We start from the raw sequence: 25793 nt of genomic DNA on the forward strand, positions 1-25793 counted from the left end.
GAGAGTGAGCAAGACACAGAATCCGAAGCAGGCTCCAGGCTCTGAGCTGTCAGCACAGAGCCCAACACAGGGCTTGAACCCATGAACCATGAGATCATGACCTGAGCCAAAGTTGGATGCTCAACGGACTAAGCCACCCAGGCACTGGCAACAAATATTTTAAATAAAGGTATGTATATTGTCATTTTAGACATAATGCCATCTCACCCAGGAGACTACAGTAGAGTGTAAACATAGCTTTTATAAGACTCGGGAAACCAAAAAATTCATCTGACTCACTCTACTGTGAGATTCACCTTATTGCAGTTGTCTGGAACCCAACCCACAATATCTCTGAGATGTGCCCACGTTCTGTATTTGTTGAATTATGATGATGTTTATGTGAATGTTCATAACCATATATGGTCGAGTCCATGGCATGGCTTCCGTCATTCCCAATGAATTCTCTTGTTTCTGTTAATCAGGTTAAAGAGAACCTCCAGCTAATGTTAAAAGTGGAATCTATTCTGGGGCTTTGGGCTGACACCTGTTGCCTAGATCGTGGTCCAAGACTGGCATCAGTGGAGGAGCTGTTTCTCTTGGCAAAAGAGAAGGTCTGTTAGCTCTGGATGTAATACACCTCAACAAAGACATGTGAAAACAGTGAAGTGCTAGGGAGAGGTAAAGTATTGTTATAACAGGGACCATCTTTCATAAGGCCTCTTCATGTCTGGTATGGTATGGCCGGTGATGTGAGGCAAACCAGAGAGACGGGTATGCTCTATCTCCGGAAAAGCATCAAGCATCTGAAGCATGGGTGCTTTCTACATTCTTCTCTCTCTCTTTTTTTTCTTCAAATGACAACAAACTGTTCACCACTGGTTCAATTTTAAAGACTATCTTCTAATGTTTTTCTCTGTTAATGTATCATCAGTTGGGGGCCTGGTGGTTGGTTAATTACAGGCTAAAAAAAGGTGCTGCTGGGTTGAAATGACTATTGGCATCAAGATTGAGTGCAAAAATTTAAATATCTGAGTCTAATGGTTAAAAATTGGGGCATTTTTTTCCCCTACCATGTCAAGGAGCAAAGTTCATGATGAGGACACCTGCTAGACTGATCAATGTTAGAAGGAAATCCTGCAAAGAACCAATGATTTCTTAAGTTCCCTATCTGTTCCAAGGCCACAAAGTGTGGCTCTCTCCGTGGGGTTCTGTGGTCCCTAGGTCTGGAGTCAACGAACAGAAATGGTGCTACCAGCCTGTGTGACATTTTGCGGGGGTGGTTGAGATCCCCAGATATTCTAAACTGTGCATCATGGTAGCCACTGATGGTTGTCATCACATCCATCCCCCCTGCATTCTGGCCAGCATCTTATGATGAGAGTGTCCCAGCATGTTCATGGTGGAAATGCGCTGGGATGGGCCATGATTGGTCTAAGCTGGGGGCTAGCAAACTTTTTCTGTAAGTGGCCAGATAGCAAATATTTTTGTGTCTGTGGGCCATCTGGTCCCCACTATAACTATTCCCGTGTGCTGTTGTAGTTGAATGCAGCCATAGACAACATGTACGTGAATAAACATGGCTGTGTTCCAGCAAAGCTTTTTTTATAAAAACAGGTAACAGGCCAGATTTGGTCTGTGGGTCATAGTTTGCCAACTCTTCTAACAGTTGGAATATTACCATTTTCCATTTTCCTCCTTGAACAGATAGTTCTATCTCATCTACTTCCCTTTCAGAATTTAATTTTATATCATATATTTTGATGTTTCAGTCTTATTTATCACCTTGCTATCATTCTTTGTCACAGAAATATGTGTAATAAATTGAATTTAATAACTTTTTGAGCCTTGAGGCTCAAAGTGTCAAAATACGTATCTTGAATTGAGTTATCAATTCTGATTATTAAGACACAGTTGATCAAGAACATAAACATACAGTATCTCATAGCATATGGAAACTACAAAATTCAACTTTCAGGGCTCATAAATAAAGTTCTATTGGAGTACAAGAAAACCCCATAAATATATTCCAATTCTGATAAATAGCAACAAAACATAAGCATACGTTTATTGGAAATACATCTTGCAGTGAGATGGCTTTTTTATTGGTTCCTTTGCGCACAGATGGGGATCATTTGTTATCTGAATGAGATTGTGTTCAGCACTAGTTTTAGGTCTTCTTTTTAAAAAATTAAGCTCTGAGGAAACTTTTCCCTCTACACGGGAATGGAAGCAGTTTGGTTTTTGTTGTTGTTGTTGTTGTTTTAATGTTTACTTATTTTTTTTTGAGAGAGAGAGAGAGACAGAGTGTGAGCAGGGAAGGGGCAGAGAGAGAGAGAGAGAGAGAGAGAGAGAGAGAGAGAGAATCTGAAGCAGGCTCCAGGCTCCGAGCTGTCAGCACAGAGCCCGACGCGGGGCTCGAACTCACGGACCGTGAGATCATGACCCGAGCAGAAGTCGGACACCCAACCGACTGAGCCACCCAGGCGCCCCTGTTGTTTTGTTTTTTATAGCAATGTCCTTCAACTTTGAGCCCCATCTGAGTTATATGCCAAAAATCACATGGCCACCTACGACCCAATAGTACCTTTAGTGGCCATTCAGGTCCTCCTTTAATTTGATTGAAACTAAAGACGCAGAAACCACCTGACCTACAAAAGCGGTCGCTTCTCAGTTCTTAGGTATGACAACATGTTTGTACCACTCCTGGCCTTTGCCCAAACATCGCTTATACCCTCATATCCTCCACCATGCCTGTAGACCTGCTCTTCTCTTTCCAACACATATTTAACTAATGTCATAGCTGAAAACCTTTCTGTTTTCTATGCAACAGGGATCTTAGAAAATTAGAAACTCAAGAACTCTTTCTTTCAGGTCACACTTAGTAGTCAGGCCTGACAATTTCGAGACACCACATTGAAGTGTGGAAGATAGGAAACATGGAAGAAACAACAATATCCCCTTCTTAGTCCCATATCAGGGTGGTCACCTGCCTCTACTCTTTCTTGGTCTAAAATTTCTATCTTGCAGCTCTGGTTGCATTATGTCTACTGTAGCGGATCTGGTTCTTTAGGTTCTGTTTTAAGCCATAAAAATGAATTCTGGATGACTTCTGTGAAAAGGTAATTTAATGGAAAGATCCGGTGGCTTAAAGAACTAAGGGGAAAGTTGAACATCCAAGACTTGAGGTGGCAGGACCAGGGCTCTCACTAATGGGAACATCACCCCTGGTCAACATTTGGGACGTTGTCATGTTGGGATGACTCAACTCTAATCGTCCTCAATCGATGTGTTGCTCCACCCAAGATTCAAATTCCCAGAGAGGATCAGATTGGCATTGTCAGGGTCATAGGCCTGCTTACTGAGGTGGTCCATCTACCAATGTTTCAACATCCTAGGGTTTCTTTTCTCCTTGCTTTGCCCAAATCAATGCCTGCCTTACGACTGCAACCCGAATTTCACCAAGTGCCACCAGCCTGTGGGAAACACATATGTAAGGTCATCTTAATAACAATTCCAACGGTACGGGTTCTGTGTCTCCTCCTGGATGAAGCAGGACATCAGCCTCCACCCACGGTATGTCTCCTAGGTGTTTTTTGGAGTTCTCGGGAAGTCTTGCAGGAAGTCACTAGTGGTGCGTCCCCCTTCCAGCCCCTGCTAACGTCCAGTTGTAGAGAAACCACTGGATTTCTGCTGTCAAGCCCTGCTCTCCTGGGCAAATGCCAAATCACTGTCCAGCTCCCCTCAGCGCTACCAGGGACAATAATCCTTCTTGTGCTTGAGCTTCTGTCCTCAAAGGACAGTGCCTCTCTCCCCATGTCTATATCATACATTGTGCCCTAGGCTGCAGAGCAACACTGTTGAGTCTCATGTTCCATGGTGAAAATGGCTTCTTTGCTTCTGCCTGTGGCTCCCTCTCTCTCAGGGGCCAGGCTGGACAATATATGATGAGGGGTCCCATTTTACTTCTCTCCTTTCCACTTCCCATCTCCCATTGTCCTGCCCTCCTTGAAGGTCCCGTTCTTAGTTAAGGTTACCCCCCCAAAAAAAGAACCAATAGGAGATTATATCCATCTATCTATCGATCTATCTACCTATCTACTATCATCTATTGAGAGAGACATTTATTTTAAGAAATTGGCTCATAGGACTACGGAGGCTGGCAAGTCAAAAAAACAAAACAAAAAAACAACTCTTTAGGGTAGACCAGCAGGCTGGAGACTCAGGGAAGAGTGGCTGTTGCAGCTAGAGACCACAGACCATCTGCTGACAGAATTCCTTCTTCCTTGGGGAAATCAATCTTTTTTCTCGAAAGGCCTTCAACTCAGGGGCTCACACATAATGGAGGGTAATCTGCTCTACTCCAAGTCTACTGATTTAAATGCTACTGATTTAAATGCCAATCTGATCTAGAACATATCTTCACAGCAACATCTGGACTATTGTTTGACCAAATACCCAGCGAGCGTGGCCTACCCAAGCTGACACATAAAATTAGCCATCATAGCTCCTTATGTAAACACACTAATAAAACCCATGGTTGTCAGCCTAATAATGTATCCTAAATGCTCATTGTGAATACTGCAGATTTAATCAAAGCCTACTAAACTTTGTATATCAAAGTAAATCTTCTTTTTTAAAACCTGTTAGAATGATGTGTTCAGAGGCCACTGGTTTACCAAAAATAGCTCAAGTATTTAGTTCATGCTCTTAATGTTCAATGTCACACAATGTCATAGTCTGTATCTTCCCTAAAAATGCAGGCTTTCGGAGATTCAGTCAGTCATTCAACGGATACAGTACCCACTCGACCCTGATGGCACAGATAGGATACACGTTAGAGTGACACATCTCAGGTAAGTGGGGCTGTGAGGAGCCCAAAGGGCCAACGGGAGGGGAGTGCCGTGTGGTGGCATGGGCTGTGAAGCTACCACACTTTTCCTCCTTCCCTGATGTTCCCTCCCGTGTCTCAGTCTGTCCTCACTGCTCTGGCTGTACAGGAAGTGCAAATGTGCACGTCAAGAGGAACTGAAATCTACACTATCCCTTTAACACCGTCTGGGAGCACAGGCTGTCCCCTGCTTCTGCAGACTTAAAAATAGGGTCCAGGTGGCTGGCTGAGCAAGGAGGCCTGCCGGGCAGCTGAAGGAGAGGGGCCCAGAGGCTGCATTCCTGGGGAGATTGTAAGGAGACTCCTGAACTTGAGACTGACAAAGTGACCTTGGCTAGCCACTTGGTCATTCCACATTTCAGACTGCCCTGCCTCTAAAACGGGGCTAATCTCTTGCCCTCTCTCAGAGTTCTTATGAGGGTTACATGAAATAATTCATCTGAAAAGGCAAATTCAATCCCATGCCCTTAGTAGGCACTCTTGATATATTTGTTATTTAATGTATTCATAGTAAAAAATCAGTGACCAGAATTTAGATGCTTAGCTTTCACTGGGGACAATTTATAGTTTTCCAAATTCCCAACTGCCTCATGATTCAGGTCACTCTGACAATGACTGGTCTGAGTGCTGCAGTCACAGTCTCTGTGGAGATCTGTTATAGACAGGCTGCTATCCGTAACCTAAAGTGCCCGTTATATGGGCCTTCAAAATACAAGTTCCCTTTGACGGGTCCATTTTCCCTGGGAAGCTGGGTGGTTTTAGCTCCGTGGTGGAAAGCAGGGTGCTGTTGGGGGAACAGCAACAATGAGGTGATGGGCGAGAGGATTTGGAATGGGAAGGCGAGAAAGGAGCACATCCCAGATTTCATGTTTGCTTTATGTACACCTGGTTATAAAAGCACATGCGTAAAACGTGGGAAATTTGGAAACTTATTGGAAGATAGAGGTAAGAGAAAAATGATTTATCCGTATGTTATCTCCCAATGCCAATGTTAACAGCATTGATAGTGTATTCCCTTTCAGTCTTTTTTGTTTCTTTTATTATATGGCAATTATATTGTACACACATTTTTCATTGTAGTTTTTTCTAATGTTTATTTATTTCTGAGAGAGAAAGAGAGCGTAAGCACACTCGGGGACAGAGAATCTGAAGTGGGCTCTGTGATCACAGCAGAAAGCCCCATGGGAGACTCGAACTCCCCAACCGCGAGATCATGATCTGAGCTGACGTCGGATGCTTAACCGACGGAGTCCCCCAGGCACCCCTACGTTGCAGTTTTTAATATAATGTTTTAATGTAAGAATTTACCCTTGTAAATTTGTATTTGCTAATACAATGTATACACTACTTTAAAGGCCTCATCATAATCTATTAAGTTGAATATGCCCTAATTTTCTTCCACTGCTCTGCTGTTGGACATTTAGATTACTTCTGTTTTTGTATTACAAATAATTCAGCACACCTCATTTTTGTGCAGTATTCAAAAATGAAATGATTGGGTTCAGGGGCTTGGACATGCTAAAGGCTCTTGATACGTGTCGGTAAAAGATAATGTCCATTTCGATTCCACCAGCAATGGATAAGGGTGCCTTTCTCAGTCTACCGTCATCAACACTGAGTAGAATGGTGAAAAAAAATCACTAATTTAATGAGGAAAACAAAACTACTTGAAGCATAAATCTCTACCCCCTTGCGTTCTAGTGAAGTTCAATATTTTCCGAATATTTGCTCCCTTGTGAATGTCTTTATCATATGATGAGAATTTTTAATATTACTGTATCTTCCTCAGGGATATTGCAAATCCACTGGGGTATCTCTCAAACATACTGTGGAGTTTATACCAAAAGGTCAGTAATGCTAGTTTATGAATCATGTGGACTCTGTGACAACCCAAGGAATAAATGATCAGGTAGAAGTAAAGGATATTCAGCTCCAAGTGAAAAGAAACGAGGCCTTAAGTTGTCTCAGAAAAAAACAAAGCAAATGACACAAGCATAATGAGGAGATGTGTTTTGATTTCAATTCCAGGGATAATTTTTTTTCTCACTCCCTGACAACAATCTCCCAAATTGGTCTGTGTTAAAGATAATAGCACAAAGTGACAAAAATCAGAGAGAACAATTTTTATAATGAAGCAAAGAACTAGGAAGCCAATTTGTTCCCAAGGAAAATAGGAGTGTTGTTCTTGAATCAATTGGACCGCAAATGACAGTGGCTGGGAAGCAAGGTCTGGGCTCATTCTGAAAGTTTTGTTTCCTGTAGAAGTTCTTAAAATGCAACTACTATTACATCCTTATTTTTAGTGTTTGGATAAATCTATACAAGAAGTTGTTGAGAAGATCAATTTACATATATATATGTATATACATATATATATGTATATGACGGAATGATTCAGTAGTATCCAATTGGCTATATAATCTCTAAAATAAGTAATCCATCATTCATTCTATAATAAATTCATCTAAGGTTTGTTAATTTCCCAAAGTTAAAAATTCTAAACTGACAAAAAAAATATATTTTAATGCAAAACATATGAAGCAAAAGAACAGATGATGAACTAACCAGCATCATAATTTTAGCAATGACCATTAAAAGGGAATTTTCATTTAAAATTGAAATATTTTTACTGTAATAAATAACCAAACAGAACACCAGGACATGAGACAAAAAAGAAGAAAGGTGAATTTACAGATTCTACTATTTTTACAGAGACTAGACACAATTTGGGTCCTCCCTGATGAACCCTACATTTCTAATCCAAATCGCTCATTTAGAACTACACCAGAGACAGGCTCAGGTGCCTGATAGTCATCTACTTCTGATGCAATTTGTTAATTTTTTTTTGCATAAATGTCTACCCTCGACTCTTAGCCCCTTAATTTTTTGTGGACCAGAATTCTTATCATTATAGTCATTCATGGCTCCACATGCATATGGTATAGCCACTGGATAAACAGCTTGAAATTAAACCAATGCAACAAAAATGAAATTAATTTACATAGGAAGGGAAAAAGTACATCATGGCCAGTGGGCAGTGAAAAATGGGTCTAAATGTGGCCTCACCAAAGTGCTCACCTCTACAATCTCACAGAGCTATCAACCATTTCATTGAGATTTCACACACACACACACACATGTGCGCGCGTGCACACACACACACACGCACACACACACGGAATGTGTTCTTCATAGATTTTGACATATACAGCGATTTTAAACCTCACTGCTTGACTGTGAATCTACTGGAAGAATATCCAAAATAAAATAAATCACTTCTAGACCAAGAGGTGAACTTCAGATTGCCCCAGGAGTAGAGGAACCAATGAACAACATGGAGGGAGGCACAGTGCCCACAATGCCATCCCCCAGCATGACACCAGCTTTTGCCAGGTAAAATCTGTATTTAGTCTCTGTAATCTCCTGTAAACTATTTTTTTTTTCCTGTTTCAAGAAACTGGACAGGCTTTAAAAGCTGTTACTAGTCAGAAATTTTTCAGACATGATTCAAGTCACAGTGGCCCTTAAATGCTTCACATGATGAATTTAGCTGTGTCTGTTGTGTGGCAATGAGGAGTTACACAGCCTGTTAGTACATCAGAAAAATAAACTCTTCTGAGGCATCCTTCAAAATGTAAAAAAAAAGACTGTCAGCCCACAGGTCCTACATCTGAGGTGCTTTGACCCAGGCATACTTCTCTACCACACTGGGCCTTAGAGAAATTTCTAGAAGCAAAAACCTGCCACATGCATCACGGATTTTTTCCCTAAACGAGTTCCTATGATGAACTTGAAGAAAACAGGGAACAAGCTCCACTTTTTCATCTCCTTTGATTTCAGACAATATTATTACAATCCTAAGACTCCCAGAAATGTCCCCACATGACGTTACACAAGATTAAAACAGAAAAATTCCCAACTTCTCCTCAGGATCCTCTTTCTGCCAACTTTGATTAAACAAGTGTGGGTGTGTTCTATCTGTGCTAGACGCACTGAATGTGGATGACTTCTCAGGAATCCCCACCCTTCTTTAAAAAACTAATGGGAGTAAATTTACATTAGTTTTTGGGATATCTTTCAAGGTATCCCTTCTACAAAGGGTTCTTTATTTTCTGACGTCCTTCTTTTGAGACTCAGGGAGTTGTCACGCGATGTTGACATGAAAATGATACAAGATTCAGGTCAATGGGGTCACCTGAGCCTCCTGCCTCCTCTTTCGGTGGCTCAAAATGTAAAATGGAAATTTAAACTATAGTCTTATAAACCATTTGCTGCCCGTTTATGGCTCATGTTTCAATATCTGACTATTCCTTGAGACAATCTAGGAATAGTATAAATGAAACAGCACAGCATTCAGTCAGCAGACTGGCTCTCAAGGCAAGGTTCTTCCATTTATCAGTGATATGATCCCGAGGCAGTATAGAACCCACTTAACATCACTACCGTTTAAGGAAAGCAATGTGCCATTCAACTGGAGCTGATAACAGACCCATACACACAACTTGGGGTGGATGTGGGGTTGAAAGGCTGTGATTGCATGTTTTATTGTTATTAGCTGTTGAGTAAAGGTGGCGATTTTTCTGATCCACCAAGAAGAGGAAAAGAGAAAAACTGAAAAGAAACAAGATCGTGCAAGAGCTAGTATTTCCTGCTGTGTGGAGATGAATACATGAAGAATAGTACAGAATAGCATATTTTGATGACTGCTAGAGTCTCAATGCTTTGAATTTCAATGATGCCACAACCTCTTGGGGATCAAACCCGAATTCTTCACCTAAACCGACCTAAATTCTACATGCCATTGCAAGAGTGCTCTGTCCCGGGCCCTCCGCACACCTTGTGGGATCTTTTTGGCTCATGGCACACCCTGTCCAAGAGTGCCCTGTGATGCCTCTTCCCAACCTGAGTACCATCTGGGGTCCCCCTGTTTTCCAGAAAAAGAATGCCCCAACACTCTCTGGATCCCTTCTCTTTAAAATTCCTGAAGTCTCACCTGTACCATGCATTTGGCTGCTTTGGAACATTGTCCTGTTCTGTTACTCAACCCACAGAGATGTGCGTGTCTCCTACACGCCGGGCTCTGGTACTCCAAATGGAGTTGAAGGTATTGGCCACAGACTAGGCTGGTCACGAACACGGGTGCGGCGCTGTGGTGCCGTGGCAGGTGTTTGAGCCAAATGCTGTGTGGCGCCCGCCCGGATACACAATTGTGATATCCGGCCACACCACACTCTTCTACTCCTTATTGCTATCGCCTCCCGGCCTGCTAGTTCCTCCTCCTTGCTCAATGAGATTATGTCACCTGGATCACCATCATACTTCTGCCATCAACCTGGTCACTTTGGAATCCGTGTGCACCTGTCTTCTAGTCCCGTGGCTTCCTCAGCTAGACCTCAACCTCCTATGCTCATGTTCACCTCCCGATGGATCCACTTCGGAGACCATTAATTCAAACAGCTTTTCCCGTACACAAAATTTTCTCTGCTAAATACCCCCATGGTCACAGTTCTTCAACTTTACCAGGGACTTCTAGCTGACTGACCTCTTCGTTCTCTTCCCACCATCTACAGCTCCTTTCTGACTTTCCTTCCTTCACCATCCAGATTAGTCTATCGTTTTAATTTCTACATTTTAAATATCTTGAACTCCGTATCCTTGCATCTGTCCTAAAGTTCTGAAACGCAACCCCCCCCCCCCACCCCGCCACCAATCCAGGAAGAGCCCGGCCGTCTACTTTCCTCATATCTACATATGTGAGGTTGAGCACGGCTGGAGCAAAACACACAATGATCCCGTTGGTTGCAAGTACACAAATCAATGATTAGAACCCAGCTCCAAAGCCTGGGTCTCCAACTTCTGTTGCACATAATCTCTTCCGACAGGCAACTCTCTTGTTATCAGCACTTGACCTTAACCCAACTTTACCGAGAAAGGGAAGGCACAGGATGTACCTCTTTGCATCATCCACTCTCAATCGTAGGCTCACGTACAACTCAAGTCTCCTCCTCCTCTTTGTTGCCACAGAGCTTCTCCTCCTCCTACCAAGGAGCTGCTATATGGAGACTCGGATGGATTCCTTGCTCTGAAAGTCATACACAGAGCCTGGGCAGCACCCCACCCTGGGTAACGAGTGCTCAACAAACCCCATTTGCTTCAGTGGGTATCTCTGGTATCTACAGCTCAGAGACAGATTCCCTGGGGATCGATCCCAAGGGCGCTTGGCAGTCATCCACTTTAACTAGCTTTACGGGAAAATGCTGGGACTTGATACGTTAAAGGATGGAAGTGAACAAACGAAGCAGGAAGAAAGAAGGAAAAGATGAGGGGGGCAGGGGCTCCTGTGTGTGTTCTTGGGACCGGCCAGACCCCATCTTGCTCACGGCGCGAGGCATTATGAAGGACGCAATGAATACGAATGTGCCTGGCAGATGCTGGGATCAGCAAAGATTTAAGAATTCCACAGGAGAAACGCCAGACCCTGGCTCATCAGGCTTACCGGTTTCCAAATACTCAATGTATCAAACCAACGCTCTGCCAGTCACTGAGGGAAGAATAAAAATACGTGTCCCCGTGAGACTCCACGCTAGCCGTTTCCCTCACGTGGAGACCATCATCCCCACCCCACTTTCACGTTAGCATTGCTTTTTCATCTTTTACCATCCTGCCCTTATTTCTTGTTTCCTGGGAAGCTTTCTCCAAACCCTAGAGCTGGCGGCCCCGTGCTCTGTGCCCCCTCAGCCGAAGGGGTGACTGGTCAGGCCGGACAAGAAGCGTCGCCCTCCCTCGTTCTCTCTGTGAAGGGCGCGTGGCATCCCGTGCACCTGGGCCATCTCTCGACGGCACGCGGTCAGGACTCTCGTCCTGCCCGGCCGGCCTCTGCTGCTCCCACCTGGCTGAAGGAAGACGGGGCCACCAGCGGGCCCCTGACGAGCCCACTCGGCCACTCACCTGGCCTGCTGGCAGACGCAGCAGATCCACACCTTCTCGTGCTTCTGGTAGGAGCAGCAGCTCTTGCAGACGTTGAACTGACAGTCGGCACACCGGCGCTTGGTGTTGACCAGGAAGGTGAAGGGCGAACAGCAGCGCATGCAGCAGTGGTCCACGAACTTCTGGTGCTTCAAGAGGATGCTGCACTTGCTGCCTTCCTCGGCCAGCTTCTGCTTCATCTCGCTGGGCCAGCAGGTGGGGGGGGGGGGGGAGAAGAGAAACAGCGCATCCGGTCAGGACGCTCTCTCTGTAAAGCACCCCCCGCCCCGGGCCCCCCCACGGGCCGCACCGCCCTGGACGACCTGCCCTCCAAACGACAAACTCCAAGAGACCAACTGCTTGACGCGATATCCAGAGAGGAGCCCTACTGGTGGATTAATTCTTGCGCACTTCTGCGAGTCGCATTTTCTACGAGAAAGCCCAAGAGCCTCATTACTTCTATTTCAGACAATAGGTTGAGATACAAATTATCATAAAACTAAGCACATCCTTGAAAAATAAAACCTTTCACTTAATTAATGCCTTTCTAAAGGAGCAGGAGATCATCCATGCTAAAACATTAATTCTCACAACAGCCCTGCTGGGAATACGATAAATGCAGCCCCGGTCCTCTTTAACCTCCCCTGAAACTAACGCACCCAGGGATTTTAAAAGCTTTCAAATCGATGTAAGTCAATAAAGCTTCCCCGGGTGATGGGCAAATCCCAAGCACTGCTGATTCAGAACTGGATCAAAGACAATCCTTTCTTCCAAAGAGCTCACGGTCATACTGGGCACACGGCCAGCCATATGAATGCAAAACACCACGCTGCCTGCCTTTCTGTCTACACTCAGGGAGAAGGGAAGAGAAGCTCGGAGAGGCAAGGATGCCCCCAAACAGGCCGAGTTACTTAAGGAAAAACTGACCGCAAGTAGCCAAGTTACTGTGACCTGGCAAATTTGAGTGGTTTTCCTGCCACAAAAGTGGATGCCCACAAACAGTAACAGCAAAGTACCTCATTTTTCCACCCTCAGTCTGTGATGGTGCAGTTCATTCCAGATAAATCTACGATGTATGTGGCAAATACTTTCTCCCGTCTTGCACTTGTCTTTTCTACATGCCATATGGTATCTTTCATCATTTAGAAGTACTTCCTTTTTCTATAAACCTCTCAGTCATACAGCCCCTGCAGTGGGTTGAATGGTGGCCCCCAAAAGGTATGTCCGTGCTCCCACCACCATAGCCTGAAATGTGCCTTATTTGGGGAAAAGGGTGATGTAATCAAGTGAACAGTCTTGAGGTGTGATCATCCTGGATTACCCTGGCGGGCCCCGAATCCAATGAGAAGTGTCTTTATAGGAGACACACAATGGAGAAGACAATGAGAAGATGGGGCTCAAGTCCTCAACCGTCTTGGCCCGTAGGCTGCCTCCCCAGGCCCACCACCAGCCATGATGCTGTCCCATCTCTGCACATCCAGGCTTCCTCCTGACCCCTTTCTTTCCAGGGGCCTCCGTGGCCCACCCGACCAGAAGCAAATTCTCAAAATCCATGGCCTAAATGGTGAACAATGGCTGCGTGGATAGGAGTTGCCCTTGCCTGACACATTAGGGATGGGAATAAATTAACCAGGACACAGGTAAGCAGAAAGGACAAATATTAGAATTACCTGTATTCTACTACTCAGAGCTATTTTAGCTTCCCTCCCTTCTCCTTCTTCTTCTCCCCAATCCCCTCTCTTTCTGTTGCCTCTCTCTCCCTCCCCTGCCTTCTTATTTTAAAATGGTATTATATATACTGTTTTGATCTTGAAGCCTAGGAAATGGTCTGTTTTGTTTCGATTTTCAAGAATGCTGGCATAAAGAGGTTCACAGATTTCTCTCACGACTTTAAGACCACTGCTATATTTGTAATCATGTCTCCTTTTCTTTCCAAATATTGTTTAGTTGACCCTAAGCTTTTTTGTCCTTTGATCAGTAAGTTGTGAGGTCTATTTATTTTATTAATTTAAATGAAGGACTAGCATTTGGTTGCTGGTCTATGTTGCTTATTTATTTTCTGCCGCAATAAAGTCTAGTCGCACCTTTACCACTTCTCCCTTCTACTGGTTTTGAGTTTGCTCTATTCTTTTCTTCTTTCAATTGAAGTATAATTAAAATACAATATTATGTTAGTTTCAGGTGCACAATACAGTGATTCAACAATTCTATACATTAATCACTGCTTATCATGTAAGGGTGCTCTTAATCTCCTTCACCCATTCCCCCCCCAACCCCCGCCCTGCCACCTTCCTTCTGGTAGCCGCCAGTTTGTTCACTATAGTTAAGAGTCTGTTTTTTGTTTCTCTTTTTTCTTTGTTTGTTTTTTAAATTCTACATATAAGTGAAATCATATGTTATTTGTTTTCTGATTGACTTACTTCAGTCACCATTACACCTTCTAGATCCATCTATGTTGTTGCATATGGCAAGATCTCATTCTTTTTTATGGCTGAGTAATATTCCATTGTATGTAAATACCACATCTTCTTATCCATTCATCTATCAATAGACACTTGGGCTGCTTCCATATCTTGGCTATTATAAATAATGCTGCAACAAACACAAGGGGGCGTGTATCTTTTCAAATTAGTGTTTTTGTTTTCTTTGGGTAAATACTCAGTAGTGGGATTACTGGGACATAGGGTATTTCTATTTGTAGCTTTTTGAGGAAGCTTTATGCTGTTTTCAACAGTGGCTGCTCCAGTTTGCAATTCCATCAACAGTGTACAAGGGTTCCTTTCTCTGCACATCCTCACCAACACTTGTTACTTCTTGTCTTTTTGATTCCAGCCATTTTGACAGGTGTAAGGTGATATCTCATGGTTTTGATTTGCATTTTCTTGATGATTACTGATGTTGAGCATCCTTTCGTGTGTCTGTTGGCCATGTGTATGCCTTCTTTGGAAAAGTGTCTATTCAGGTTTCTGCCCATTTTCATGGGCAGAAATAGATTTTGTATTATTTGTTTTGGGGAGTGTGTTGTTAACTTCTTTCTGTATTTTGGATATTAACCCTTTGTTGGACATATCTATCATTTGTTAATATCTTCTCTCAATTCAGTAGGTTGCCTTTTTGTTTTACTGATGACTTCCTTTGCTATGCAGAAGTTTTTTTATTTGGTGTAGTCCCAATAGTTTAATTTTCCTTTTGGTTCCATTGCCTTAGGAGACATATCTAGAAAAATGTTTCTATGGCCAATATCAAAGAAATTATTGCCTGTGGTCTTTTCTAAGAATTTTATGATTTCAGGTCTCACATTTAGATCTTTAATCCATTTCGAGTTTATTTTTGTATATAGCATAAGAAAATGGTAGTTTCATTCTTTTGCATGTAGCTGTCCAGTTTTCTCAGCATCATTTATTGAAGATACTGTCTTTTCTGCATTGCATATTCTTACCTCTTTTGTTGTAGATTAATTGACCATATAAGTGTGGGCTCATTTCTGGACTTTCTATTCTGTTCCACTGATCTATGGGTCTATTTTTGTGCCAGTACCCTACTGTTTTGATTATTACAGCTTTGTCTTGAAATCTGCGATTGTGATACCTCTAGCTTTACAAGACAAGACTGCTCTGGCTATTTTGGGGCCTTTGGGGGTCCCATACAAATTTTGGGAGTATGTGTTCCAGTTCTGTGAAAAATGTTGTTGGTATTTTGATAGGAATTGCATTAGACCTGTAGATTTCTTTGGGTAGTATGGATATTTTAGCAATATTGATTCTTCCAATCCATGAGCATGGAATATTTTTGCATTTGTGTTGCCTTCAACTTCTTTCATCAATGTTTTGTAGTTCTCACCTCCTTGGTTAAGTTTATTCTTAGATATTTTATTATTTTTGGTACAATTTTAAATGGGATTGTTTCTTCTTATCCTGGTACTTCATTACTACTGTGTAGAGATGAAACAGATTTCTGTATATAATTTTGTATCCTGAGACTTTGCTGAATTCATTTATCAGGTTTTTTTTTTCAGTCTTCAGGATTTTCTGTATATAGTTTTTTCCCTAACTTCTAAAAAATAAACCTTAAAAAAGTAAAACACACTTACTTTTAATAATTTAACATATTTCCAAATATATGGATTTTGTTATTGATTTTTACCTTTACTTTTTTTTACATTTTTATCAGAGAAGAGGGTCTGGAAGAAGTGAATTCTCTGGTACTTGTTAAGACTTGCACGATAGCCTACTACAAGCTCTACTGTTGTAAAGTCCATATGTGTTTGAAAAGAATATTTATTCTCTATCCATTGAGAATAAGACATTAAATTCTCCCATTATAATTGTGGATTTACCATTTCTCTTCAATTCTAGTTAATTTTTTATGTCATGTTTTTTAAGACTATAATGTGAGGTGCATCAAGTTTCATAAATGTTATGTACTTAATGAAATATTCCTTTTGTGATCACACACAACCCTCTTCATCCCTAATAATGCTTTTTGTCTTAAAGTCTGTCTTATATGTATAGTCTATATTAGTTATTTTGTTAATATTTTAGATTTTTGAAACTGATGGTGTGCCGGGGTAGATCTTTTTATACCTCTTCACTTTCACCATATGTATCATATTTCAGATTGGGATAATTATAAGCAGAATGTAGCTGAATCTTCTACTTTCATACTGTATGAGAATCTCTTTTCCCATGAAAGTGTAAACCATTTATATTGAGATTACTAATACATTTGGATTTATTTCTACTGTTATATCTACTGTTAATTCTATCTAATGTTATTTGTTTCCTCTTTTTCTCCTTTTCTCCTTTCTATTACATTGATTTTCTTCATTGTCTTTGCTTTCCCAAGCATGATCTGGCATTTTATGTTCTTTGTTACTTCTTTTAGTGGTTACCATGCATATTGGGATTAACACCTACTGTTAACAGCTTTCCTCTCATCAACATCGTGTTAATTCCCTCTAATGGTCTATGTTATTATTGAGAGTGTTTGGGTTCGATCTTGGTTTGTAACTGCAAAAATTATTCTTAATATTGTTCAGCCATAGTTTTAGCCACCCCCTGTGATGCAGTCTGAGACCTGCTCTCAGATGAAAAGCCCTGAACACAAGAAATTCTGGGGTCATTTCCTTCCTCCAAGTGGCAACATCCCTCTCGTACCTCTTGGATTTGGTTGCAAATGGGGTGCTGTGCAGTAAATGGTTTTGTGTTGTGCCCAGAAAGTATACTTTTTATCTGCAAGAGGGTTGGTCCAATAGGAGATTACTTCGTCAATACCAGAGGCAGAATTCATTTGCTATTTTTTAAGTTGACATTTGTATAGATTTATCCACATTTACAGATTTCTTTGTTCATCATTTCTTCTTGCCTCTGATGTTTCCTCTCCTGTTAATTTTTTTTTAATTGCTGAACTTCTTGCAATTCTTCCCACAAGGAAAACGCGAGCAATCTTCATTTGCTGCAAGTGTCTATTTCATCCTTAAAGTGGAATGATGTTTTAAATGGGTATGGAATCCTAAGTTGACAGTTCTTTTCCAAAAGCACCAGATAATATTAAAAGAATTAGTCCTTTTTTTTTCTGACATCAAAAGTTGTAATATGAAGTTTGTTAGTCTGATTATTCCTTTGTAGGAAATCTCATTTTTCTCACTGGTTACTTTTGAGAGTTTTTATTTTGTTTTTTGTTGTTGTTGTTGTTGTTGTTGTTGTTATTGTTGCTGTTGTTGTTTTGTTTTTGTCTTTGGTGTTCCGGTTGGTGTTCACTATAAAGTGTCTAAAAGAGGATTTTTTTGCATTGTTCTGCTTGGAACTGTTGGTAATTTTTTTAAAGCTTTCATTCATTTTATAGTATTTTTTAAAATTTCCTTTGAGAGAGAGAGCACATGCATGAGTTGGGGGGGGGGGGCAGAAAGAGAGGGAGAGAGAGAGAATCCCAAGCAGGCTCCGCACTGTCAGCATGGAGCCTTATGTAGGGCTTGAACCCGTGAACCGTGAGATCATGACCTGAGCCGAAATCACAAGTCAAATGTGCAACTGACTGAGCCACCCAGGAGCCCCAAAGTTTTCACTAATTTTAAAGAATTTTCCAATTATAACTTTGAGTGTTGTCCCCTGCTCTATTTTCTCTAATCAGTCCTTCTGGAATTCTATGTCAAGCCTTCCCTGTTCTTCCATGCCTCCTAATCTTTCTGTCATCTCTTTGTATTTCTTTTTTTTAATTTTTTTTTTCAACGTTTTTTATTTTTATTTTTGGGACAGAGAGAGACAGAGCATGAACGGGGGAGGGGCAGAGACAGAGGGAGACACAGAATCGGAAACAGGCTCCAGGCTCCGAGCCATCAGCCCAGAGCCTGATGCGGGGCTCGAACTCACGGACCGCGAGATCGTGACCTGGCTGAAGTCGGACGCTTAACCGACTGTGCCACCCAGGTGCCCCTGTCTCTTTGTATTTCTCAGATACATTCAGGACACATATTTTAGTTCTAGCTTCTAGTTTAGAAATTCTTTCTTCATTCACGTTTTCTCCATTGTTTAACTCTTTTGAAATTTTACTGACTTTAACTTTCATTTCCAGAAGTTGTATTGATTTTTTTCCCACTGAAGTTTGCCTGTTTCCTCTCTTTTGTGCAAGTCAATACAAGTTCTATTGATTTTTGTAAATCTTTTAAATTATTTTAAACATACTTCCTTTATACCCTCTTCCTGATTCTTACATTATCTTAAATTCTGAGAAGGAGTGCTAATTCCTCTACTGGATGTGTCTATTAAGTCTTACTCAGGGTGAAGTCTCTGCTTTCACGGTTTATCACTTTGATTGCGGTCCTCGTCAGCCAAGCTCACTCCTCCTGTGGGGCACCTGTTCTGTGCAGGTGTCATGGCAGAGCGGCTATGCACCTGCTTTCACGAGGCATCACAGAGAGGTTATTGATTCCAGACCAGGTTCATACTCACTTCTCAGCTTGGAGAATCCTGTGCCACATGAATAATAAGGTTCGGATTTTCAATCCCGTGTGTACTGCAGGATTGGGGCTTTGAGGCTTGATTTCTTAATGGAGAGTTCTTTTCTTCCACCCAGGGGTCTAGGCAAAGGTCACCTGCTTTGTAGTTCCCGTAAGCCAGTGAGTAGAAATTTCCCGGGTGCCCCCCTCGCTAAGAGTGAAACCCTCCAATGCTGAATGTTATACATGTGTCTCATTTCCATCTGCTTGTCCTCCAAAGGCTCAAGCCACATCTCCTGCCCCCGTACAGAAATTAACACTGCAGTCACTAGCCGTCAGAGCCTGTAGCCCCTTCCTTCCCTTCTGACTAGGCTGACCACTCTGGTTTTACTTCCCTCTTTACTTCCACCCTCTGGGAGTTTCCCTTTTTACTTTTCCCCGACTTCAAAAAAAATTCAGATATACTTCCACATGCCATAACATTGACCCTATTAAACGGTTTGAGTGGTTTTTAGTACATTCACAAAGGTGTGTAACCATCAGTACTATCTAATTCCAGAACATTTTCCTCATCCTCGAAAGAAACCCCATACCAATCAAGCGGCCACTCCCCACTGTTGGCCTCCCCACCCAGCCCCTGCCAACCTCTCGCCTACTTTCTGTTTCTATGGATTTGCCTACTCTGGACATTTCCTACACATGGAATCATTCCATATGTGGTCTTTTGTGTCTGGCTGCTTTCTTTGCACATGTTCAAGGTTCATTTATATTGTAGCACGTATCAGCACTTCATTCCTTTTTACTGCCAAAGAATATTCCATTTGTGGATGCACCATATTTTATTTACCCGTTCATACAACTGATGGTCATCTGGGCGGTTTCTGCCTTTTGGCTATTACAAACAATGCTGCTGTGAACATTCGTGTGCGAGTTTCTGTGTGAATCCATATTTGGAATGCCGGGGGTGGAATTGCTGGGTCGTATAGTAACGCTATGTTGAAGCCTCTAAGACAGCGGCCTCTCTTCCAAATCACTACATCATTTTACATCGCCACCAGCAATACATGAGGGTTCCAGTTTCTCCACATTCTCACCGACGCTTGCTATTGTCTGTCTTTTTAATTATAGCCATCCTAGGGACAGTGAGGTGGTATCATATTGAGGTTTCCATTGCATTTTCCTAATGACGGATAACGTGGAACACTTTTTCATGTACTTGTTGGCCAGTGGTACATCTTCTTTGGAGAAAAGTTTATTCGAACCTTTTGCCCTCTTTAAAGTTAGACTATTGGGGCAGCACCTGGGTAGCTGTTGGTTGAGCATCTGATTCTCGGTTTCGGCTCAGGTCATGATCTCATGGTTCATGAGTGGAGCCCAGCGTCAGGCTCTGGGCTGACAGTGTGGAGCCAGGCGCTTGGGATTCTCTCTCTCTCTCTCTGTCTCTCTCTCCCTCTCTCTCTGCCCTTCCCCTGCTTGCACTCTCTGTCTCTCTCAAAAATAAATAAAACAAAAATAAATAAACCTTAAAAAATAAATTAATTAAAACAAAAGAAGATAAATTTATTTGGCTTTTTTTGTTGTTGTTTATAAGAGTTTTTTTTATGTATTCTGGACATAAGTCCCTTACCAGACACATGATTTGCAAATATCTTCTCTTTCTCATATTAAATCTTGTATTTTATTAGTGTTTTTTGGACAAAGAAGGATTGCACTAGCTTATCCTACCTTGCTACTAGAGCTGGAAATTTATGTATGGTTTTATAACTTCATTTTTCACTTAACAGCAATGTATCATAAACATCTTTCCATAACAACTCAGGAGTGTTTGCAGGTCAATTTTCAGGTGTCCTGAGCTGGCTTAAACACTGCCAGGATATGAGCAGGACTACCTGGTCTGCATAACAGTGCCCAATACTTATTTGTTGCTTAAGTAATGGGCAGATGCGGGAGGCTGAATCCAGAATTAGAAGGGGATGCTACATCAGGCCAGCTGATCAGTTATACTTGGCTGGCCAAAGTATTTACAGGGAAACAAGTAGAGGTTTTTTGTTTTTTTTTCCCCTTAAGGCATGAAGATGTTGTTCTCTAGGCTCTCAGATTTAGAGCAGAAGCTAAGTCATTGACAGCTCTGACATCTGTAAACAACATAAGAACAGTCTCAGCAATTGACCAGCTTCTATTGATATTTCAGAGACACTAAATTAAATGGGATGAAACATCCAGGAAGGAAACTCTTTGGGGATCAAAAGAGCTCTGTGAAGTCAATCCACAGGATCACTTGAGCTTGATGAGTTTTGTTTCCTGATACACAGGGCTGCAAACTCCAATGGCATTTTAAAAGTGAGTATCTAATAAGAAAACTGTACCAAACCCTCCAGAATTTGTTCTAAGCAAATGGAGTGTCTTGAACCAGAGGCTGAGTGGAGGAGTAGCATGCCCTTTTCTGGAACCATCTCTCATTTATCACATTCTATGCCCTGTAGTACCTCAAGGAGAAAGACATCAAACAGAATTATACAGGAGAACTTGCAGCAGCTGGTTGCAGAATCAACCAAGAATCATGCAAGACCAGGTACCTGCTTTGACATGTCCTGGGAAGCACCAGGCCCCAAATGGTCAGCCATGTGGGAAAGAGGGATGGGTCAGAAGCTGGAGGGCGTAGCTGAGCTCAGCCACTTACCAACAGCCCCATCCTTTTTGAGTGGCAGTAACAATTTCTACTTTCTAGAGTTGCCTCAAGATTTTAAATGAGCAAAGCAACAATAAGCAAATAGTAGTTATTCATTTGGATTAGCAAGAAACCCAGTGGTCTGAGTATCTGTAACATTGAGTCACCTTGTTTGTATGTCAGGAAGGTTTTTGTGCTCATATCTGGACAAGAATGCTCAGTACTCACTTGTTGCTCGAGTACAGGGAACAGTGGGTGCGAAGTGACATCTCGTGGTTTTGAGTTGCCTGTTCCAAATGACTAAGGACGTTGACCGTGGTTAGTCTGGTTTTTAGCAATGGCATCCAACATCTGGTCTAGCCCCCTCTCAACTACAACGGACATCTGAAAAGCTTAGCAACATTTTATGGTTTCTCTGTCCACTGCCACGCCAACTCTGATTGGTTGGTAGATGGTGAAGCACCATGTGTTGAGAGGAGGCACACAGGCTCAATGGAGCTAGAGAGTCATGATAAGTTAGCCGTGTCTGTCACAGGTGTAGCAGGGAGAAGGGATGGCATATGTCACTTGCTTTCTATCAAAGAGACAGAGTTCCGACCCATAGCTATGAGCTGTCACTTCATGGTCACAGACACTATTGCTTAGCTTGCCAATTATTCACTCAATTCACACTTATTGAGCACCTACTAATCCAGGCGCTAGGAATAGAAAGAAAACAAGACATCGTGCCTCACTTCATGAAACACGTCCTGTAAAAATTGGCACACGTCACATACCATCATTTCTATAAAAGAGAAATAAGAGCACACCTAGTATATAAAAACAGTTGCCTTAGTCCCCTCTCCCAGGTATTGGCTGTTGGAACTATGCCTCTTTCTTGCTTTTTCATGGCCTCCTCCAGGTAGCAAAGGGGGCTGGAAGCCTGGAAACTACATCTCCTAGACCCACTTGCCTGCTGGTGTTGGTTGGACTCTGCCAATGGGAGGCATTTGTGTGAGACCGGAAGGTGGGAGGGAGACGCCATTTTTCTGCTTTATGTTACAGTAGAGGCAGGTGACCGTCGGTGAATGTGGCTCCTTGATCTCCTTTTTGCAGTGGGCGCTCCTTCAGCAGCAAGGTGACAGCAGCAGTGACTCCATCAAGTGCAGGCCTGCGGGATCTGAGTTACACTTTTTCTTTTTTTCTCCACCCAGCCCTCCAGGCAGAAGCAGCGCCTATGGTGACTGATCTCTGGGGAACATCGCTTTCTTCCTGTTGCTCTATGATCTCTTCCAATACTTTTGTAGCCAATTCCTGAATTTAAAAGCCTCTGTATGAAATATTAAGAGGGCTTCTGTTCTGATGGGACCCTGACTGACACATCTTCAGACAGTGGAAGTCACACACTGTCATATCCAGAGAGTTTTTTGAAGTCCCCCTTCCATCTGACCTTCTTGACATCGGCTCTCTTGACCACCCTGCTCTCTGGCTACGGATCTCCTCTCCAGATTAATTCACGTTTCATTACGTCTTCCTCAGAGGTTGCTCCTTTTGCCTCGTCTTCTTCTACATTCCCCCTTTGAGAAATGGAGCCCCACGTGCATCACAGATGACGCTCATGTGCTGGTAGTTCTCACACGTTTGGTCCCCTCTGGTCTCCTAAGCTTCAGATTAGGGTTTGGAGCAGCCAAGATCTCCAGGTTGTCACCTTAGGTGAGACTGAACTCCGACTCTCTGAAATTATAGTTGTTACTTCCTTCCCCAGATATCTCCCCAAAGAGCACTAACGTCTATCCCGAGGCCCCTCTGGAATCCTCAGAGCCATCCCCGACTCTTCCTTACTTTTGTTTGTAATTGCACACCGAATCCTATCCATTTTGCCACTACAATCCCCCTTAAACACACTTCCCCTTAGCTTGGGCCCTCAGCCTCAGCAGCCCACACGGCCGCGTCAGACTCTATCTACTCCAAGCCCCCTGCAACAATACGTAGTGACCAGCCTCGAAAACACACGTGGCTGCCCTTCACCACTACTGAGAGAGGCGTGATGATGACTTCCGACCGTATGGCACTCCCTTGAGCTGCAAAGACCAGTCTGTCCCTACGCCGGCTTGTGCTCTCTCCCCCACGTGGGGTGTCTTCCCCCGCTACCTTCCCGGCACACTTCTTTTCCCTCCAGACCCACTTCAGGTGTCGCCTTCCCTTCTGCGTTTCCAGTTCCGACAGGCATGACTAGCATTTTGTGCCTCACTCTCTCAGGGCACTCGCCACGCTGGATTTTAATCATCTGTGCATGTCCCTTCTACAGGACAATGAGTTCCTCAGAGAGGAGGGCACCGGTGGCTTCCTTTCTCCCCGGCACGGAAGGCCTGGCCTGGATTGCGTGTTTCGGTGTGTATTTTTTCTTTCCAAGCAAGTCCTGCCACCGGGCTGGAGATTACAGTCAAACAAGAGCGCTGGCCAGGGGACCATAAAAACCTCCGGACGATCAATTGCTTAGGCTTCCACCATTATGGAGAACCCGTATACAAAACACCCAAACACCTGACCAACTCTTACTCTGCATCTGTGAATTCTGATTATGCAGGTCAAGACGTTCTGCTTTCTGCTGCTTACAATTCACCGAAGGGAAAGCACCAGAGGAAAGTTAAAAGAACGCAAAACACATATAATGAGGGAACGGATAGGACTCTTCTTTTTTATTTCTGAATAAGAGAGACTATTTCAGTATCTGGAAGGTTCTTACTCATCATTCAAATATATGCAAATAAAAGTTTCTCTGTGGTTGAGCACAGGCCCGCTTCTGCAGCTAGTCGAAGCTGCAGGCCATCGCATCCACAGAAACACACACTTTTTCCTTAGAGAATTTTCTTCCTGCTGTTCAGCTAGTTGATATAGATCTGACCTTGAGCAAAAAAACTCTCCCATGAGAAGTGGAACTGTCATCACTCTCCAGGCTGTTGTGAATGGAACAGAAATGTTCCAGGCTTCATTCTCTCTCATTTACCTGGGCTGGACACAGGCTCAGAAAATCTCTACATTGCAGACCATCACACGTATTCTGCAATTAATGCATCGTGCACTGTGTGTGAACACCTATTTCAATTCTATGAATATTTGATTTCTCCATCTAGAAGAAGTCACTGTTTAGGTCAGCCTGCGGAGAGATGCCAAATTTCACTGGTGATGAGACACAGATGTTAAGGCACTTACCCCCCTAATGCTCATGCACAGCTGAGTCTCCTGACCTGGGTCTACCCTTTCATACTACATAGTGAACTACCTTCTCCAAATCTGAATACAAAAAGGAAACTATTGGAAAACTCACAGAAACATTTTGTAAAGCCTCTTACGATATTATATTTCTTAGACCCAAATGTAAGACAGGAAGCCATCAAAATCCTAGAGGAGAGAACAGGCAAAAACCTCTTTGACCTTGGCTGCAAGAACTTTTTACTTGACATATCTCCAGAGACAAGGTAAACAAAAGCAAAAATGAACTATTGGGACTTTATCAAGATAAAAAGCTTCTGCACGGCGAAGGAAACAATCAGCAAAACTGAAAGGTAACCTATAGAATGGGAGAAGATATTTGCAAATGACATACCAGACAAAGGGTTAGTATCCAAAATCTAGAAAGAACTTATCAAACTCAACACCCAAAAAACAAATAATCCAGTGAAGAAATGAGCAAAAGACATGAATAGACACTTCTCCAAAGAAGACATCTAGATGGCTAACAGACACATGAAAAGATGCTCAACATCAGTCATCATCGGGGAGATACAAATCAAAACCACAATGAGATACCACCTCACACCTGTCAGAGTGGCCAACATTAACAATTCAGGCAACAACAGATGTTGGCGAGGATGCGGAGAAAGAGGCTCTTTTTTGCACTGTTGGTGACAATGCAAACTGGTGCAGCCACTCTGGAAAACAGTGTGGAGGTTCCTCAAAAAATTAAAATGAACCACCCAACAACCCATCAATTACATTACTAGGTATTTACCCAAAGGATACAAAAATGCTGATTTGAAGGGGTACATGCACCCCAATGTTTATAGCAGCACTATTGACAATAGCCGAGGTATGGAAAGAGCCCAAATGTCCATCAACTGATGAATGGATAAAGATGTGGTGTGTGTGTATACACACACACACACACACACACACACACACACACACGCACAATGGAATATTAGTCAGCAATGAAAAAGAATGAAATCTTGCCATCTGCAACAATGTGGATGAACTAGACTGTATTGTGCTAATAATAAGCAAAGTAAGTCAGTCAGAGAAAGACAAGTATCGTATGGTTTCACTCAGATGTGGAATTTAAGGAATGAAACACATGAACACAGGGGAAGGGAAGC

General features: G+C 42.6%; 1 protein-coding gene across 4 annotated transcripts in view; it reads right to left on the reverse strand.

The window, feature by feature from the left end:
- The window catches only part of MYRIP (myosin VIIA and Rab interacting protein), a 370438-nt gene that overhangs the window by 204452 nt on the left and 140193 nt on the right, over window positions 1-25793 (reverse strand). For 3 of the 4 annotated variants that reach the window (XM_060638342.3, XM_078432451.2, XM_078432452.2), the window contains exon 3: window positions 11819-12040. The exons of the other annotated variant lie outside the window; for it this stretch is intronic. In XM_060638342.3, coding sequence (XP_060494325.3) covers window positions 11819-12040 — 222 coding nt within the window. The remainder of the gene's footprint in view (window positions 1-11818; window positions 12041-25793) is intronic. 4 annotated transcript variants of the gene reach the window in all.

The sequence above is a fragment of the Panthera onca genome, chromosome C2 (assembly GCF_046562875.1).
Source record: "Panthera onca isolate mPanOnc1 chromosome C2, mPanOnc1 haplotype 2, whole genome shotgun sequence".
In the NCBI taxonomy this organism is placed as follows: Eukaryota; Metazoa; Chordata; class Mammalia; order Carnivora; family Felidae; genus Panthera; species Panthera onca.